At 38.0% G+C, this 19561-nt stretch overlaps 1 protein-coding gene across 1 annotated transcript in view; it reads right to left on the bottom strand.

Annotated features, from left to right (window-relative positions):
* The window catches only part of Kcnh8 (potassium voltage-gated channel subfamily H member 8), a 365508-nt gene that overhangs the window by 23226 nt on the left and 322721 nt on the right, over nt 1–19561 (bottom strand). Inside the window, exon 12 of the mRNA XM_028766666.1 lies at nt 4251–4289. Coding sequence (XP_028622499.1) covers nt 4251–4289 — 39 coding nt within the window. The remainder of the gene's footprint in view (nt 1–4250; nt 4290–19561) is intronic.

The raw sequence follows: 19561 nt of genomic DNA on the forward strand, positions 1-19561 counted from the left end.
GAAAACACCTACAATTGTTATTTAAGCTTCATCAGCTGCCATGGTGATGATGCCGTCAAGTACTTGGTTTGTTGGTATATTTGCATTTATAGCATCTATAATAATTATAACACAACAACACAAATACTGTGGGGCCTCCCAGGTGCCTTCCAGGCCATAGCCCACTTAGTTTAGCTGTTAGTCACTAAATGAAATAAAGTATTGGTTTACTCATCTTTTTTTGTTAATCTTAATACCTCTACAGTTTTGACTAAAACACTGTCCCTAGATTCCTCTTGCTGTATACATATAATTATTGCAACCATCTGTGAAGGTATGCATTTGTTATTGGAAAGTCATGGTGCTACTTCTTTCTGTTTGTTTATCTTGTTTCTCATAGCATTTAAAACTTTGTGCTTTAACAAAAATTGGACCCTCATGGAATTGTACAGGATCATTGTCTACTTTTATTGTAGAGCAGAAAAATTAGCTTGCCCCACTAAAGACACAACAGGGCAAACTTAACAAAGGAATGAAGAAAACATTGAGTACAATCTCTAATTAGATCCGTTTACACTGGCACTGACAATTTATTCATTCCTTTGTTTGAAGAAGTCTCCATTGGTTCTAACAGAATCCTCTGACTGATAACTTACAAAATGTTTGTACTTGTACAAGTTCATTTAAGTCTCAGAATTCTACTTTGTCAAGAAGTCTTGGTGCCTTGAGCAAGTCTCTCACCAACGGATTCTTACAATTAAGATGACAGATACTACTTATATGAAGAATTCATTTTCCTACAAGCATAACTGTAGACAGGGCCTAAACTTCTACTATTATTAGATACCTAGCCTGTCACTGGCCAATATTCTAGATAACTAGTATGTTATATAAATGAGAAATTTATGGTCTTAGATGTTTGAACACCTTGTCCTCAGTTCATGGCATTATTTGAGGAGGTGGCATAGCCTTACTGAAGGAAGTATGTCAGTGAGACTGAGCTTGGGAGTTCACAGTCCTCCTTAGTTCCAGTTTTCTCTCTCAGTTTAGTGTTTAAGATTGAAGATGTGATTGCTCAGCATCATGCACTGGCCACCACACCTGCCTGTTCCCATGCCTCCCTGTCACAGTGGATTCTCATCTCTCTGGAACTCTAAGCCAAAATGAATTCTTCCATCTATTAAGTTTTCCTGCTCACAGGTCTTTATCACAGCCACAGGAAAGAAACAAATACTACTAGTTACATTATTTGGGGCAGCTATGTGGGGCATCTGCTTCTCTCTGCTGCAATCCTCTTGTACACTGCCAAGCAGTTCTACTACAGATCTCTCCCTACACCATGGTATTTTGTTTCACTAAGACTCTCATGAGGCTGTGTTGAAGTTTGATAGTCATATATAAAAGAATCTCAAATTTGCTTCTTGGTACTCTGCTATAATTCAGATTCAGAAATGATTGATCAAATTGTCTCAACGGAAGGACAAAATCTTGTGTGACGTGCATAGTTACATGTTTCAATGACGTCCTGGTCCTTACTTTCTAACTATAACCTTGGTAAGCACATAATTGTTAAGAGTCTTGGCTTCCTCAACTACAAATTAAGAATAGGAAGAAGAGAATATTAGACATTGTGTATTAGATTATGGAAATTAGATATTAGATAATAGACAATTAAGCATTTAAGAATATTTAAACTATTGTGGACTGTCACCAGAAATTCTGATCTAAAATAAACCCTTTCTCCCTTAAGTTGTTTTTGACAGAGAATTTTATCACAACAATAGAAATGGACCTAGAAGAGTGATAAAGATGAAAATAGCATTTGTATCTCTGGAGATGCTGGGTTACTCCTTCTACAACCTCTCTTTTTCATTAGCTAACAGATTGTTAACAATCACTGGGTCTATTGGCATTGAACTAGGTAGCATTACTTACTAACTTGATGCATCCTAGAAGCATCAGAGAAAAGCCTTGACTGAGGAAATACCTAAATCAGAAGTACAAGTCAGACTACATGTACAGATCTCAGTGTTATGGTTGCTTCCAATATTAGTAATTTAAGTGGGAAAACACCTCTACCTTCAGCTGTAGCCACTCCAGGCAGTATGTCTCAGGAAGTTGAAAGACCAGCTCCAAATTCCTTGCTAAGTGTGGCTAATGAGAACCCTAACATACACAGAAGGGAAACTTGTAAAGCAAAGGAGCTAAAATGGAGTGTAAACAAGTTGTTGGCATCCTTCTTAGCACTAGGGCCATAGATGCATATCACCATGCTTGGCTTTGATGTGGGTGCTGGGATTTTCTTCATTCTCTACAAGTGTTTTACCCCTTGCACCATCTCCACACCCCTTTAGATAAAGATTTCAAAGTGTACTAGTGAAAACAATCAGTGATTCCCCTCAAAAGACACAAACAAGCAGATGCATCCAGTCTAAGGTCCATAGAGAAAAGTTAGCAGCACAAAGGAAAAAGTCAGCAAAGCAGATGGGGTAATCAACAGTGTGGAAGACAAAGTTAGCAATAGGGAAGAGAAACTGAGCAAGAACCCTAAGTTGTTGAAGAAAATTAAAATATCAGAAGTGGAAATCTTAGTGCATTAAATAATAACATCAGCAATAGCAAAAACACACAGTGGAAATCATCGATAGATTTTGACAAAGTAGAAGAGATCATCAGGGTTGGAACACAATGTGGAGGAAATACTATAATCAATCATCAGTTTGGGAAAAATGAATGAACAAAACCACAATATCCAAGAATTTGGGAAACAATCAAAAGTTAATCCCAAGAATCTACAGTAATAGGAATAAACAAACATAATAACTGAACTCAGAGAGACTGGGTACAGTGGAATGACAGCTAAAATTTCATTAATTCAGAGAAAGAAAGAGACACAAGAATGTGTGGTGCACCTAGTACCCAAAATGAACATGACTAGAAAGGAGCTTTTCTCTAGTGCAACAATAAGGATGTCAAAAACACAAAGGAAGAAACACTGTTTAAGAAACAAATTCCAACTTCCCTTACAAAGGCAAACACACCAGAATAACATCTATACATTCATCTTTAACCATCAAAACCAGGAAAGACTAAATGACATGTATTAAGCCATTAAGCAAATCTAATGTGATCCATGACAACAAAGCCATCATTACAAAAGATACTTAAAGGAAGAGGATAGTCACATCATGGGAGCACAAGAAGAGAACATTTCGTAAGAAAAGAGGGGAAAAGAGAGTGGAGAAGGAATCTATAATGTTTAAACGCAAACTACAGAAAACAAGTATAGGGTAGAGAAAGCAGGGGAGGGGGGTGGGGAGAGCTGCTTAAATATAATATCATTGATACCATTGCTGAAACCAAAGGACTTTGAAAGCAACATGTGGATACAGATGGGTAACATATGTTTCCATTTTAAAATGTTATTTGGGTCAGAAAAGTACTCTTCTTGGAAAAGCCTGGTTAAAAAAAAATTCAGACAGAGATTTTTCATGTCTTTCCTATACCATGCTTTAATGATGTTCAACAATAAGAAGCAGTGCCATCCATGTGGCTGATGTGACTGGGACAGATGGGACACATGAGGGAAGCAAAGGAATCAGATCAGGCTTGCTCATGTTCTAGTGACTCCAAGAAGTAGATTCACTTTTTATTGTGGCTTCACCACCCGTCAAATGTACAAGCAGCTCCCATTAAGAAATAATAAAGATCATGGGGGAAAAGGATGAAATGGAGCCCACAGGACAATTCATAGGGTCAATCAAGCAAAGAGTTATCTTCTTGAAGTGATAAAGAAAATGGCAACCTTTAGCCAGTGGGACCAAAGTCAAACAAAAAAACCCAATTTAATAAAATTAGAAAGAATTCAAATGAAATCTGAAGGGTTAATAGCAAATTCTTTGGAAACATTATTATTTAAAAATCTACAAGAAATGGAAGAATTCCTAGGCAGTATGCTCTTCCAAATATAAACAATATAAACAAGAAATGAGGCCTGAAGAGTTATCTTTGCCTCCCTACAAAGAAAACCCCAGAGCGGGACTCACTGGTGAATTCTATCAATCCTTTAAGGAAGACATAACATCTTCCTATGCTCTATGAAATGAAAAAGAAAGAATACTACTAAATTCATCCTATGAGGCCAGTATAATTATGATATCAGATCATAATAAGAAGAAAACTGGCAGGAATCTGGTTAACTTTTAGGTCAGTTTTGGCAACATAACAAAGCAAAAACAAAAATAAGAATATAAAACAAATGCCAGCCGTACCTGTGAGACTGTAGATTTGTTCGATAATCTTGATATCACCTGAAAGAGCAAACAGAATATTTAACACTTAAAGCTTCTTCAATTGCAAATGCATTTCAAGGAGTGTGTTTTATGGGGAAGAGAAAACGTCTTCTAAAAGATGCTTCTAATGGGTCCCACCCTCTATGACCTCTGTTGATCACTGTATACTCATAACAAGAAAAGAAAATTGATAGTCTATCACAGGATATAACATTGAAATCCATATCATATACAATATCAAGTTGAAGTTCACCATAAGATAGAACATCAAGTTGAATATCTCCCATGGGACACAACTGGTAGGGGTCAACCTTCATCACAGTGAGCGGTTCCTCTCCTTCTGTCTTGGTGCTTCACTGGCCTCTTGAGTTTGCAATTGTCTTACTGACCTTTCCTCATCTCAGGAAGTTCTCTTGCTTTCCTTTAGCTCTGTAAAAGCTGCTGTCTGTGAAATCCTCTTTGATTTTATTTCACTACTGTCCATCAAACTTCCTTCTTGCTTGACTGCTGGCAAGAGATGAGAGGGCTCTTCTGTCTCCTCTGTCTCACTCACTGAGGTCTTCTTGTTGCGAAAATGTCCTAGGGATCACAGTCCTGGACTACTGAATTTGTTTTCTTTAAGGGGCTAGCTGCTAGGAGTTTCATCATGCTCCAGTATGGGCAACACAAACTGGACTTGTGTGCTTTTTTTCTATTGTTGTTAATTGGTTTTGCTTTTTTTTTGTGAAATATGGGGGGAGGGTCCCAAGGGATGGAGAGTGGCAGACCTTGGATACTAGGAAGTGTCATCAGGTTGCATTATGTGAAATTCACAAATAATTAATACATATATTATGTTGGAAAAACAGAAGATCCTATCACTCACAAAAAAATTGTCAATAAAATTGAGACATGCTGTTAATTATAAGACAGATTTCAATCTTAGATATGCAATGATATATCTTCGAATGACTTATGATCCCAGAATGTAGAAGGTGTGTAAATGTATTTTCTATGATTTATAGAGGTCTGGAAAATTTGACATATCCCCAAAACATGCTTTGATATTACCCACATTCTTATTTAAAAAAGAACTAACTAACTAACTATAACTTCTTATATTTTTTATATGGTAATAGATGCTATAAATTAGCATAATTTTATTCACATGCACAAATACACTTGAAAATCATTCACATGGTGGGCCAGAAGTGTTTGGTAAATCTGTCTCCCATTCATCATTTACCCCCTGAGATGATTAGAAAAGAAGATCTGCCATTATTTATGCACATGTGGCATCATTATTGCTGTGCAAATACATGTTTCATCAATGTTTAATTTTGTGAAAGCAGTCAGCCCATTCTGCATCTGTTTAGTTGCCTAAATATGCATTAATCAGAAGCATTTTAGACATAAGTTTGCAATAATTCCCCAAACAGTGACAAATAAGACAGCTGAATAATTAAAAATGTGGAAAACATGACAAAATTATGGTGCTCTTGATATTGTGGTAGACGTGAAAATATGCTTCAAAGATCCTATTAGTTACAGCTTGATCTAGAGAACAAACAATGATATCCAGAATGTTTTGATACCCCCTTGTTAGACATGTCTGCCAAAAGATGAGAAAGATGACGGCTTACAGTCATGGGATGTGGATGGCCACCCAACTCCCATTATATTTACTTAAGGTTAATATGAATCTGAGTCTCAGGTAGATTTTCTCTGTTAATACCTCTCAGGCATCCCTGTGTCTATGATTTCACTGGAAGGTATAGTGCAGGAGGTGTCGATCAGGTTTGAGAACACAAGTTTGTGACACATTTCTGGGTGCTCTTGATGCTATTAACCATGGGTAAACTTGATGGCAAAATATCACAGCTAGCATTATGGTTACCATCGTTCTTCGTCAGTTTGTTAAGAGTTCAGCATTTGACTAGCACCTTGACAAGTCAGGATTATGCCTAGTTACTCTCATTGTGATCACATGAAGTAGATACTTTAAAATCTCCTTGTTTCTAAATAGGAAAAAAAAGTACAAGACAGTATAGTGTCTTTCTTACAGTTTTATTTTTAAAGGCAGCAACTGATTAGTGGGTTAGCTGGTACAGGGGGCAGACATATTTTTATGTACATACATACCTACATACGTACATACATGTGTATGTATTTATAGTTAGTAATTTTCTATCACTGATAGACATTTTGAATAAATTTACTTACATATGATATTAATCACTTATGTTTAAAAGAGTGCCATGTTAAATTCATTCTTGCAAGTAACACTTCATGCTTATCTAGCCTGATAAAACTCAGGAATTTGTAGCTAAACTTGGTTCTAGAGCTTCTGCCACAATGGATTCCACACCTACTTGGTAACAGAATACCTTGAGAACTTGAGAATATGTCTTTAACAAATCAGACTCCAGCATGCTATCTCAAGTGGATGACTCTCTTTCAGTGAGTAGTATGTGGGGTACAACAACCCAGTCTTATGAAGCTGTACAATGCCGACTCAGTCCACTTCAGAACTAATATAGGAGGACCTCCTGAGGTCTTATCTGTAGCTATTGGCTCCTTACGGTTGCTGGTGAGGGAGAGTCAGTTTTCTTTAGAGGTATATATAGTCCCTCCATAAGTTGCCTATACTTCTATGGATGATCCCACACCTGTGTGCATACAGGCAGTACTAATTTGACTCATTGGGTGAAATACTTAGAAGATAACTAAGAAGACATGATGTTGGGAGAGAGAAAAGTTGGTGGGAGTTTCAGGAAGAGTTGGATAGAAGATAATTAGGGTGATATGCCCAAAATACATTGAAAACAAACATAAAATTCTCAAAGAAGAAATAAAAAAATAGAAAAAAAACCCGAAACCACAGAGTCAGAGCAACTCCTCAATTTTAGAGATAAGCTAACTGAAGTTCAGGGACATGAAATAACTTGTCTATGTCATCCATTAAGTTGACAGCAGACTCTTTGACAGAAACCTTGTGTACTGGTTAGTTTTATCAACTTGACACAATCTTGAATCATCTGCTAAGGCAGATCCTCAATTGAAAAAATAACTGCATCGGACCGGCTAGTAGGTAAGTCTCTGGTGCATTTGCTTGATTAATATCTGAAATGGAAGGGACTAGGCCACAGTAGGTGATGCCACCTCAGAGCCCATGATCTTGTGGTGTATAAAAATGGTAACAAGAGAGTAAAATGAGAAGCAAGCCAGTAAGCCTGTTCCTCCATGGTCTCTGCTTCAGTTCCTGCCTCCAGGTTTTTGCCTTTAGCTCTTGATCTGGCTTCCCTTGATGGTCTGTGATGTTGCAGTGTAATACACACAAACCCTCTCTTCTGCAAGCTAGTTTTGGTCATAGTTTTTATCCTAGCAATAGAAAGCAAACTAGGACAACTAGCTTCCAGACTCCTAGTTCTCCTTCATAGAGCTAGAACTTTCCATATATCTCTTCTAGTACAAAATGAGTTTACTGGTCAGAAAGACTAAATGCTACGTATGAAATTAAAGGAATTTATGATTGCTGTAAAGCAGGTACCCTATCCCTCACATAAAATGTATGGTACTAGGTCACTCAACACTGGTTAAACCTTTCAGAGGTTTTAGATCTTTCTAGAATTCTGAACGCTTAGTCATTTTCTCCCCAGGAAAAATGTGAACTCAATCTCAAGATGAGATTATTAACACCATGTCCTTTCTCCAGGAAACTGAAAGGTTTTGGCAACTTGAAGTACTTCCTATAACAGACTTTACATCTTTTAGAAAACAGAAAGGTCTTCTAGCTATCATTAATGGGTATACAGACAAACAGAAAACAACAAAGAAACAAACAAGTGAGAGTTATAGAGATTGGGAATGCAAAAATGTCACAAATCAGATATGAAGAATGGAGGTCAGTTTTAATTTAGATTCATTCCCAGCTCTAGAAGAAGAAGGATCCTCTTGGGAAGAACTTGTAGCAGTATCCCCCATCACCTGTGTGGCTGGCTACTCATTTTTTTCCAGGCTCATGTCCAGCAATGAACTGCATCCATAATATTTGTCAGTAGGTCCCCTTAGCAACCTCCTGTTCTCCAGTTTCTCTGTACCCTGATTGTCTGGAACCAGTCCAAGAAGCTAGCAGCCTTCTTGGGTGCTGGTGGTTAAGTCCCCTTTGCCCCACCCTCTATGTCACTTGCCTGAATACTTTGCTCCAGAAAGCAGCCACAGAGTCATCACTTTAGGCCTTCCTGGCATACTGTCTTGAGATTTGACTCAAGCATCACAATTCTGTCTTCACGCCAGAGTACCCCCACAATAGCCACTAAATAGGACTTCAGCCTCCTCAATGAGTGTCAGAGAGAGAGAGAGAGAGAGAGAGAGAGAGAGAGAGAGAGAGAGAATTTCAAAAGCCTATCTGACCTGAAATCAGCAAAGATAAGCTAACAGAAATAGAGAACTAAATTCCTACTCAACCAGATGGACCAGAAACTGATACCAAATATGAACTAACAATTTCACTCTAGGACTCTTCAAGTCCTAGCACAAAAATAAAATATGAAAACCCAAGACAATATGTATCTCCAAAGACCATTAATCCTATAAGAATTTTCTTCAAGAAAAGCTACCAAGATGAATCTGGAGACATAATTTACAAGAACAATTATAAACATTTTCAAAGAGTTCAAGAAGCTTAAAGAGAAAATGAATAAACATTTGAATGAATTTAAAGAGGACAAAGGGGTGAAAACCCTCTAACTGAAGTCTAAGAAAACACAAACCAAGGACTGAATGATGCAATGAAAGCGAGTCAGAGCTTGAAAAGTCAGTCTGAATTCAGCAAAGGTACAGAAATATACAAACTAACTGAATGTGAAAATGAAAATTCAACAACCCAATACAGTGACTCAGAAGGAAGTCTCTTCAGCAGACTAAGTCACACAGAAGACAAAATATCAGGACATAAAGAAAATGATACACTTAGGGTTCTGGAGAGATGGTCACCAGTAATGAATCCATATTTATGCCAATCCAGATTGTTTAACTCAGCAGAACTACCTGCCATGGATGAAGGTACAAGAAAAACTTCTCAAGGTATAAACAGGCTAAAGGAAGCCATGTCCACTAAAACTATCACTATAGGCAGTATTGGAATAGTTAGATGTTAAGTGGAAGGTAATCAAGAGGCTACAAAAAGTCAACATGATAACTGAACACTCACTACATGTGTGGATCATAGCTTCGAATCTTCAGATTTGAGCGCTTAGCTTGGAATGCCAGGAAAGTAGAAATGTTCATACTTGACACAGACTGCTTAACTCATATGTCCTAAAGTTCCTCAACTTTGTTGGGAGATGGTTTTGTTCACTCTGTATTCAGATGCTGAATTCTATGCCCAGACATCTTGTTGTAGTCCAGACTACAGCATCACATTGTCAAGCATCTCTGGTATCTATGTTATGTAAAATTTGTTTTCCATCACCTTTGATTGGTTAATAAAAGAACTGGTCATCCAAGTAGCTGGGCAGAAGAGATAGGGCGGGACTTCCAATCCCAGACCAGGGGTCCCAAAAGAAACCAGAGAGTAGAGAATGATTATGAGGAGAAATAGGTGTGGAAAGACCGTGCAGATGTACCAGGAAGATTTGCCATGAAATTGGGATGAAAGAGCAGCCATGAGGACACACAATGAACCAACACGAGCCAAGACAAGACTCAGAGGCAGGTAAAGGAGCATTTGACTGGGTAGCAGCAGCCTAATCAGGTTAGAATAGATCAGAATTTGACCAGCTATTAGTGCCTACAGCTAGTCTCTGTATCTTCTCTCTGGAGCTAAAATGTGTTTGAGAGGATGTAGAAATCCTCTGTAGTTATTTGGGAGTAAAAGGGGGCACATAGAAAAGCCTCTAAGAATCACATTTATACAATTCCTCAATTATTCAATTAAAATTTCCATGGACAGAGAATATATTAACAAAATATACATGGATGGACATATCACAATACAACTCATCATTTTAAATTGCTAACTTAAAAATGATTTTAAAAATGTCTACAGTTATTTTTTCGGAAAAGGGTTTTTTTTTTTCTGGTTTCCTTCCTCTATTTTCCTCATGCACAGTTTAGTATATCCCCTGAATTCTGACAGATAGTACCAGGGCAGGAACTTGTTGAGGACAAACACGGTTGACGCCTCTATTCTTAGAGGTGATCTGAGAAGTTTTATTAGGAGTACTGAGGCATTAGTAACCTCTCTTTACTCTGAAATTCCATAGTGAAACTGAACTATCAAGGGATGGACTAGTATGAAATTGAAGGAAGCACGTCTTCACGAGACTGTTGGGTGGACCACTCATTCTAAACTATACAGAGGTCAGTAGCCAAGGACGGTAGAACTTTACCAGCACTGTTTCCTTGGTACAAAGGCCAGAATTTATAAGCCTGTGTATGGAACTGCACATGTCTTTTCAGCTCTGCAAGTTTATAGACATCAGTATGGGCTGGCAGGGAAGTTTTCTACAGCTAAATAGGAAATGAGATATGGACAGTTCTTCTTTTAGCTGACTTGAGATATCATCAGAGGGAAGAAACAAAGTTCCTCATTTAGCATAGTAATTATTTCATAGTTTATCATCTTCACCATTACAGCAATGTAAACAATATTGGTGGTGTTTTAGATAAGAGTATAAATGAAGCACACACACACACACACACACACACACCAACCACATAACTCATGTTGTTAAATATGTATTAGTAAAGGAATAACTGATTATCATATAATAGAGCGACATAGCCAAATGAGCAGTAGACTTTTCATCTCTGATCCAGTTTTCTCCCTGAGAGACTTAAGTGGGGCATAAACAGGTAGTAAAATGACATCGGTGGAAATCCTTCATTTAGATAGTGGAAACTCTGTGATGCCCTTCTGTTTCCTGCCTCCCTCTGCTCACAATGCTTATCATTTCTGTCACAGGTGACAGAGAGATGATATTCAGTTCTCTTGTTTCTCCAGAAAGAGAGGGAGAGGTGGAGGGGGAGAGGGAGGGAGAGGAGGGAGAGGGAGAGGGAGAGACAGACAGAGAGAGAGACAGAGAGAGAGAGAGAGAGAGAGAGAGAGAGAGAGAGAGAGAGAGGCATTTGTACTTTGTGGAACTGCTGCCTATCACATCAGTTTCCTCATTCACAAGAGATTATCACATAGAATTGAAGTTGGAAAAATAGTCCTTGCAGTGTCACATTTGCTAAGCATACCATCTGTATCAAAAGCATGCCAATAAATGTCCATTGTATTTTACTGACATGTCAGCTAAAAGTTTTGGTTAATATGGGGAATGGGGCACTGTGGCATTTCACGTCAGCAACTGAGCTAGGTCACAGTTACCTTAGCATTAACTTGAGCTTCTTCAACTTGAAATCAATACATGTAGAGCCCTTCACATATCAGCCATATTTTTCTTACATGAAGATTCCCACTAAATCACTCTTCTGGACAAAGGGTTGGCATTCCATACCACAGAGCTGTGGTTGTATGCATAATACCAAATGAAGGTCTTCATATAACAAAATGACTTCACTTTGCCATGTAATCTGTCTTAACTCTATTACTTACTTCCCATTTAAAAAGGAAGACAGAAATTGGGCATCATGGCACATGCCTTAAATCTCAGCACTCAGGAGACAGAGGCAGATGGATACCTGGTCTACATAGTTCTAAGACGGCCAGAACTACATAATGAGACTCTGTCTCAAAAATGAAAAAAAAAAAGAAAAAGAAAAAAGGGAAAGAATAAAAGAAAAAAAAGAAGACAGGTTCAAATGTCCGTAGGTACAAATAACATTAGTCAGATCTTGAAACTAGGCACAAATTAAGTCAAGCATGCATATCTCTAAATTCAGCTGTAAGAAATATGAAGTTTTAGCCTAAAAGAAAATTCAGAGGCATTCTTTATACTTATTTAAAAGCTCTGGAAAAGAGGATGGTTTTAGAAAATGTTATAAAAATTGTGGTTCATGTCATTACAGAATGAAGGATAGAAATACGCACAGTTAAATTAAAAAACACTCGGTAGAAATTACTCAGCAATGATCCATGAGTTTTAAAGATTTCAAGCTTGAGAAGCTAATTTTCAAATCACTGATTTGAGAGTTAAGCAGCTTGAATCATCTAACAAAAAAAATGTAGCACTTAAAATAACTGTTCAACTGAATTCCTCAACCCCAGAGAACTGCTTCTGATCAGGTTGCCAAGTCCCCTGGTTAGTCTATACAGTCAGGCACTCTCATGGTTGTAAGCACAAGGGCAGGGTTCATAGGACATTCAGGGTACCCTCTGAGAATTTTCCTTCTCAGCCAATCAGTTCAGCAAGTTGCTTGGTTTGATGTGAGAAATCTATACATCTCACCTCCCAATGGTTCTCTGTATACTAATATAAAAAAAAAGCATAGCATGCTGTCCAGGAAGCCAATTACACAGGAAATTGGGAGAGTTATACCATTCTTTATGTTGAAGACTGTTGGAGTCAGCAGATTGAAATGGGGCACTTTGCTTATTTGGACTAAAGTAACATGACAAAGCTCACTTAGCCACAAGGAAGTTATCACAGAAGGTAACTGGCATGTTATACATGACAAATGCACATGTATGTTTGCTTAAGAAAATCCCTGAAATGTCAGCCTGAGGAAGGCCTTTTAAACTTCTCCAGATACTCAATGGTTACCACCTGTGAAACAAATCCTTATAGTTAGTACGATGTAAGGCTCTAAGGTGTTGTACTATGACACATATGTATAATGACACATATGTATGATGTGGAAAATATTATTGGCTAATTACATCTTGGTTAAAAATGCATGTCTGTGAAGATTTTCAATGAAATTATAAGACAATGAAATTTAGGATGAGCCATGCCTCCCGTGGTATTTATACTTTCCCACTGGGCCTCAAGGATGGAAGCTGCCAGAATAAAATAATTATATCATAAAATACACTTGACACATTTTCAATTTTCACACGTAGCCTCTTTCCCAATAATATCTCCAATCAAACTACTTTCTTTATGGGAGAAAACGAAATCATCTTCCAGTTCTTCACACATTAATGTGCATTTTCTATTTCTTTTCTTAAGCAATTTTATATTTTGATCCCGAGCTTTAACCGGAAGTGAGACAGGGCCCTAATATCTTAAAATAAATAGTGAAGAATTCAAGAATTAGGATTGTAGGAAAATGGGGTGAACAAGCCCCCTTCCCTCAATTATACTATATGCTCAAATTGGACTGATCACATGAGAAGTGTCAAGCTTGGTTTGAACTTTCAATTTGATTCACCCGATAACCACCTGAGAAGAGAGTCTCTGGTGAAAGATTGTCTAGATGAATCTGGCCTGTGGTAGTGCCAGGAGAAAACTAGCAGAGCACTAGGCATGCACACATCCATTCTCTCTCTGCTCTCGACTGGGTATGTGACTGACCAGCGGCTTCAAGTTCCTATACCCTTGACTTCCCCACGACGACGCATGGAATTGTGAGATTAAAGAAACCATTTCTCCCGTAAGACCTCTGCCACAAAAAATGGAAAAGTCACTGAAAGAGAAATTTAGTCACAGAGTCTCATTCCCAAAGAAATGGAGAATGACAGTGATACCCAGCGGAATGTGCTTTCTCTTATAAATGTAAAGGACAGATGGGACAAGTCTATTGTGAATGTGTATAACATTCACAGTGGGTCATTCTTAAAATGGCCAAATCCAAATTCAATCATATATAGACTTCTATACAATGATTGCTGTTTCATCTGTGGGGTGTGTGTGTGTGTTGTTGTTCTTTTTAAAAGTGTTTTTCTAATTTTCTCTGTGTTCTAAGTTTACATCCATGTTACCAAACATAAACTGATGTAATGAGACGGATTCATGAATGAGTGCTTTCAGGATCTATGTTCTTCAATTTCAGTTATTTAGCCTTTCAACCTAGTGCACAGGACCTTTTTTCTTTGGGGTTTGCAGGAAACCTACAGAATCTTTTGGAGGACTCTGGTTTTAGAACTATGAGCATTAATTCTAATCCCAGTGCTAACTATGGATCTAAAGCTTAAGGCTTAGAGATCCTCATTCATGGCTCTCTGACAGAATCCTGCCTGTTTTTCTTCCTGTTTTTCTTCCAGCTTTTGTATTAATCACCAGGATGGATAAGTGACTAGTAGGCTCAAAGAGAAATGTAACCTGTATATTAACAGTAATAGGATGCAAAGATATTTCATTTGGCTGGCCAAATCTGGGAATATTTTGAATGCTGGGAAACTCAGTGACACAGAACAGTCACCATATGTTCTGCTTTCAAAGACTCTAATCTTAACAGAAGAAAATGTAAGTGGGATTACCACATCATGAAAAGCTTAACGTCTTGCAGATGTTTATCTTAGAGTTTTTCTTAATCATTTTCCTCAATGACATGGAGCCAAAGCCTTTAAATCTCATTCATTTGTTGAGATATACCTTCCTACCCCCACTCCAAGCTTGTTTTCTGGTTTGTGATTTTAATCCTTTCCCAAGACATAGTTAGCATATTTTTTGAGTCATGTTTCTGACTTCTTGGCTGTTGTTCTCTCCACTCAAGGAAACCATTCCTTTGTTCCCATAATGCTGGGTTTAAATGGTGAACAAATAGATAGCTTGAATTCTGTCAGACTGTAGACTGCAAGCTCTGCCTGCTGAGCACAGTCTGCTGTACTATAAGCAGGCTGTCTCTGCCATATGCTGTTCTTTCTGCTGCCTCCGTCCTTTTGGGTAACATCATGGAAAAAATAGTATCGAAGCTGTTTATCCTGGGATTTTTGTGACTTGTTTTTAATTTTAATTTTATGTCTACCAAGTTAGCTCACTTACAACTGCTTTGATCATGCCACCCACTTCCTTCTTCTGTAATAGTTGAGCCAGGGTTTGAGATTAGGGGACTAACAGGAAATGTCCCAGGTGACTAAGCATGGCCTGTGAAATGTTCCTAGACTCCCACAGCTCCAAGCAAGGAAATGTTAGCTGTAACAAAGCAGTCAGGATTATTCTACCAGTTCCCATGAGAGCAAATTCTAAGAGGAAGAACACTCACAGGTAATGTATTTGTAATTTGGCTGAGAAGTGTGAACAAAACCTAAACTAAAAATAGTACTTTATTCATTTATAGACTCAGTACTTCAGCACAAACATACGTGTATATGAGTGCGTGGATGTCTCTAAGATTTACTGAAGATGTGTTATTTGTTGGCAAATGTGATATACTTATTATTTAAAGAGTATTCTAGAGAGATGTTTATTCAGTTTAGTTACTAGTTTAAATTTCTTACTGGAATAAATCTAAGACTATAAAAGAATTAGTATTATTTAGTATATTTGAAATGACCGTGGAATGGATATTTCATATTTCCTCTTTAAAAACATGGACCAAGAGAAGGGAGGGGTTAAAGGACAGCAACGTACACACTCTGAAAAGTAAATTTGTGAATGGGAAGAAAGTCTCTAAGAGTGAGACCACAATCCTAGAACCACTAACGAATGAATGTTTGCAAACAAATAGGAGTACATACACTACAGCGAGAGGAAAAGATAGATGGCCAAGGCAGAGTAATTCACCATCTTTCTTTGTCTCTAGTTGAGAGATGTGTTTCCTGAAATACCCAGTTGCACTGGGCATTTTAAGGGATTAGACAAATACAATTTAGACTAAGAGGTCAAAATGAATGTGGTTGGAAGCTGTCTTCAGCTCCAGACTGAAGCACATCCAGAGCAGACCAGTTCTCTTCTTCTCGAGGTGGAAGGTATTTTTAGACAAATCAGATTTTATTCAGAAGACTGGAATTTGATTAGGTTTAAATCTTTCACTAATTCTGAAGTCTTAGGGAGTATACCACTCAGACATTCAGTTGCCCTGTCTATGAGCATGATCCAAACTCCGAGAGATTAAAAATAAATCAAATGGTCTAATGTAACAAATCAAACATAATATACAGCTGATAGATGCTGGCATGTTTCCCTCTATAGTTTACTTTATGTGCTACTAAGTAGTCATTTGACAGCCATTTGGGGAGATTTGCTCTTATTTTGAAGCATGTGCTTGCTGTGGTTCGTGGGAGACTTTATCCAGGTGAGCAGTTCCCTTTGACTGTGAATAACCCACCCTCATCAGACACCTTCCCAAAGACTAGCTTTTTAATTCAGAGTGATTAAACTGGTGCTTCTTTTTATGTTAGTTTGAGTGGATTAATGTCACAAGAATACAACAAAAATTTGCACATGAAACCAAAGTCCCCACTTACAGGTTGGCTGAGTTGTCATGAAACATTTTAAAAATCTCAACTGAAGTATACTATACAAAAGGGTCTGTATATAAAAATCATATATTTTGATTCATTGTCAAAAAGAATTGTAGTTTATTTACTTATATGTTTGTCTTATAAAGTTGATTTATCAGTAGAATTTTTTTCATTTGAATAATACTCCATTAACTATTGTGTATATAGCAATCCATGCTTTTAATATTAAGAAACTGAGCAAGCATTTTTAACTTTATTTTGAATGTATACTAAGTTCCAATTGGGCTTTGGAGTCAGATAGTTTGCAGCTGAAATTCAAGTTTCTCATCTCTCCAAATTACTTGCTGAAGAACTCTGGACCAGTCTTAGCTTCTCTGATCCTTAACTAGTTTTCTTATCTGGAATATAAACACATTTTTAACAACCTGAACTGGACCCCAGTAGGTCAAGTGTTTGAATGCTTAAGCTGGTGGCATGGTTCTGAGTGGTTACAGAAACTTTTGGACATGGAGACTGACTGCCTGGTGGCTACTAAAACAGACCTTTGAAGTACACAATTCCGCTTTACTTCTTCCTTACTTCTTACTAGTATTTGCTTTCTTTTCTGTAAGATGTAATTACTGTGCTTTAAGCTCCCAGTATCATACACTGAGCCTGTCCACTGTATCTTCCCTAGCATCATAGACTGGAATCCCTTGAAACTGTGAGCCATAATAAGCCCTTTTGACCTTAAGCTGTTTCTGTTAAGTATTTTGTACCAGTGATGATAAAAATAAACAATGCAACATTCAACTTATTTTACAAGCTATTGATGGGATTAAATTCATTAGGGCTTGCAAAGTGCTTAGGGCAGAGGTGGGCTCATGGAGCTACTGTTGGTGGGATCAACAATGTCTTCTCATAGATCCTTTGCGGTGATGGTAGAGCTAAGCTGGGCTAGTTTGGGGCAATTCCAGAGATGGCACTTGTTAACTTCTGAAAACTAAACCGCCACCCAGAGTGTATTTGTGATGGAAGAGTTTTTGTAAAACACTCTGTAACTCAGTCTGTGGGTCTGAGGATTCTTGGCAGACAAAGTAGGTAGTTTCTCATTCTGAAGGACTAAATATACATAGAACCAAGCCTACTGGTTTCAGTATGTGCTCTTATGCAAATTCTATATGCTTTATTTCAGGCTAAACATCTGCTGTTCCCTACAAGGTAGAAATAACCATGGAAGGAAAGTTGTTTATTTGTTTTTGCTTTCTTCCCTCTTATTTATGGGTGATAGCTGATCTTTCTTCTTCTATCTTTCCCAGGCCAACTTACCTCTCCATCTTCTGGAGGAAGTCTAAAATCTAACTATTCATGTCTCATGGTACAAGCACAGCTTGAAATCCTCAGATGGCACCAAGTGCAGTTGATGTGAAATATGTGCCACACTCTAATTGCCAGCAAGAGGCTACACAAGACAAACTCCGGGGTATCATCAATGTCCCCTAAATGCTTTCGTGTTGATGGCTTGGCTTCCTGTGCACAGGCGAGGCTTTTACCAACTGAGTATGAGGGATGAGATCTAACATATGGGTTAACCCAGATGTTTATACGTCAAACATTTGGGATGTTGGAAGGTGGTGACCCTGTTGTAGAAGGCAGGTCACTGGGGCTTGCCCTCTTAGAGGGTGCTTTTCTTCTCTCCTTACTTTCTCCACCACCATTTGTTCCACCACATCTTTGCACCTGTTCACCATAGCCTTAAAACAGCATTATCCAGAGCCAGACAACTGTGGACCAAAATCCCCAATGCCCTGAGCTAAAATTAACTTTTCTTTTATTCAGCTAATTTTCTCAGGTGTTTTCTCACAGCAGCAGAGAGCTTGCTAACATAATGAGTCACTGCAATCACTTAAACTTTTTTTTTGTACATATATCTTAATGTAGTTTTGGTGCCATGAGAACACTGCTGAGATTTGCATGGAATTTTCATGGAAGCCTACAGTGCTGCAATTACACAGAAGAGATCCATCCTCCCCACCATTTGCTCTGCTTCCTCTAAGGTCCAGCTAATGAACCTTTCTCTGGATTTTGTTACTTATCTCAAATATTCATGCCACATGGTTGTCATGGAAGCCATCAAGCAGTATAGTGTGTTTTACCTTATTTCATGCCGCCCCAATGATTGATGAAGGTGCCCGCTTGACCCAAGCTGTATTATGTATCATTTCTGCACCCGAATTAGGCTAGAATTCTGCAATTAGTCACCAACCCATTTTTCTACTTAGGTGAATTAAGAAAACAGTGAGTGTATTAATGGAAGAATGCTGAGGGCATACAGAAAGAAGTAAAAGGAAAAAAAAATTGCAAGAAAATTCTACCAGAGTTTAAGAGCCTGATGTTTTTGAGAGTTAGGGTGTATATAGTAGATAGTGTGTGTGTGTGTGTGTGTGTGTGTGTGTGTGTGTGTAAATAGTGACTCCCCTTCTTTACTACTCCATGTGAGTTGTTTCCATTGTTCTCACATAGTGTCCTCTTTGTGAATCACCCCTTAACTCACCAGGACTTTTAGAATGTTTCTGTCGATCTCCTTATACTAGCTCTCATCCTAACTAACAGGAGTTTTTCACAGAGCCACTCTACACCTTGAGAAGAATAAATTCATTCATCTGATAACTTTTGGGATTACAAACTTGCTTTTCTGAAGCAGAGGTCTAGGTGGGAGAAACAATGTCTGGATTAGACACTAATATGCATTCAGAGATCAGTGGAGTCTATTGAGCCAGCCTTCATGGAGATCTTTAATAGTGGAAATGGGTGAGGCTAACCATAGTGCAGAGGATGAAGCAGAGAGCCTGATTAATTGTTTAGAAAAATTGGGGCTGGGTAGTGTTCTTGAGATGGGTGAGCAGGTAAGTGTGTTTGCCAAACAACCCAATGACCAAAGTTCAACTATGGTAGAAAAAGAGAGAAAATTCCTGAAAGTTGTCTTCTATCACACACACACACACACACACACACACACACACACACACACACACAC

Source organism: Grammomys surdaster, unplaced genomic scaffold, assembly GCF_004785775.1.
Source record: "Grammomys surdaster isolate TR1022 unplaced genomic scaffold, NIH_TR_1.0 169, whole genome shotgun sequence".
Classification (NCBI taxonomy): domain Eukaryota; kingdom Metazoa; phylum Chordata; class Mammalia; order Rodentia; family Muridae; genus Grammomys; species Grammomys surdaster.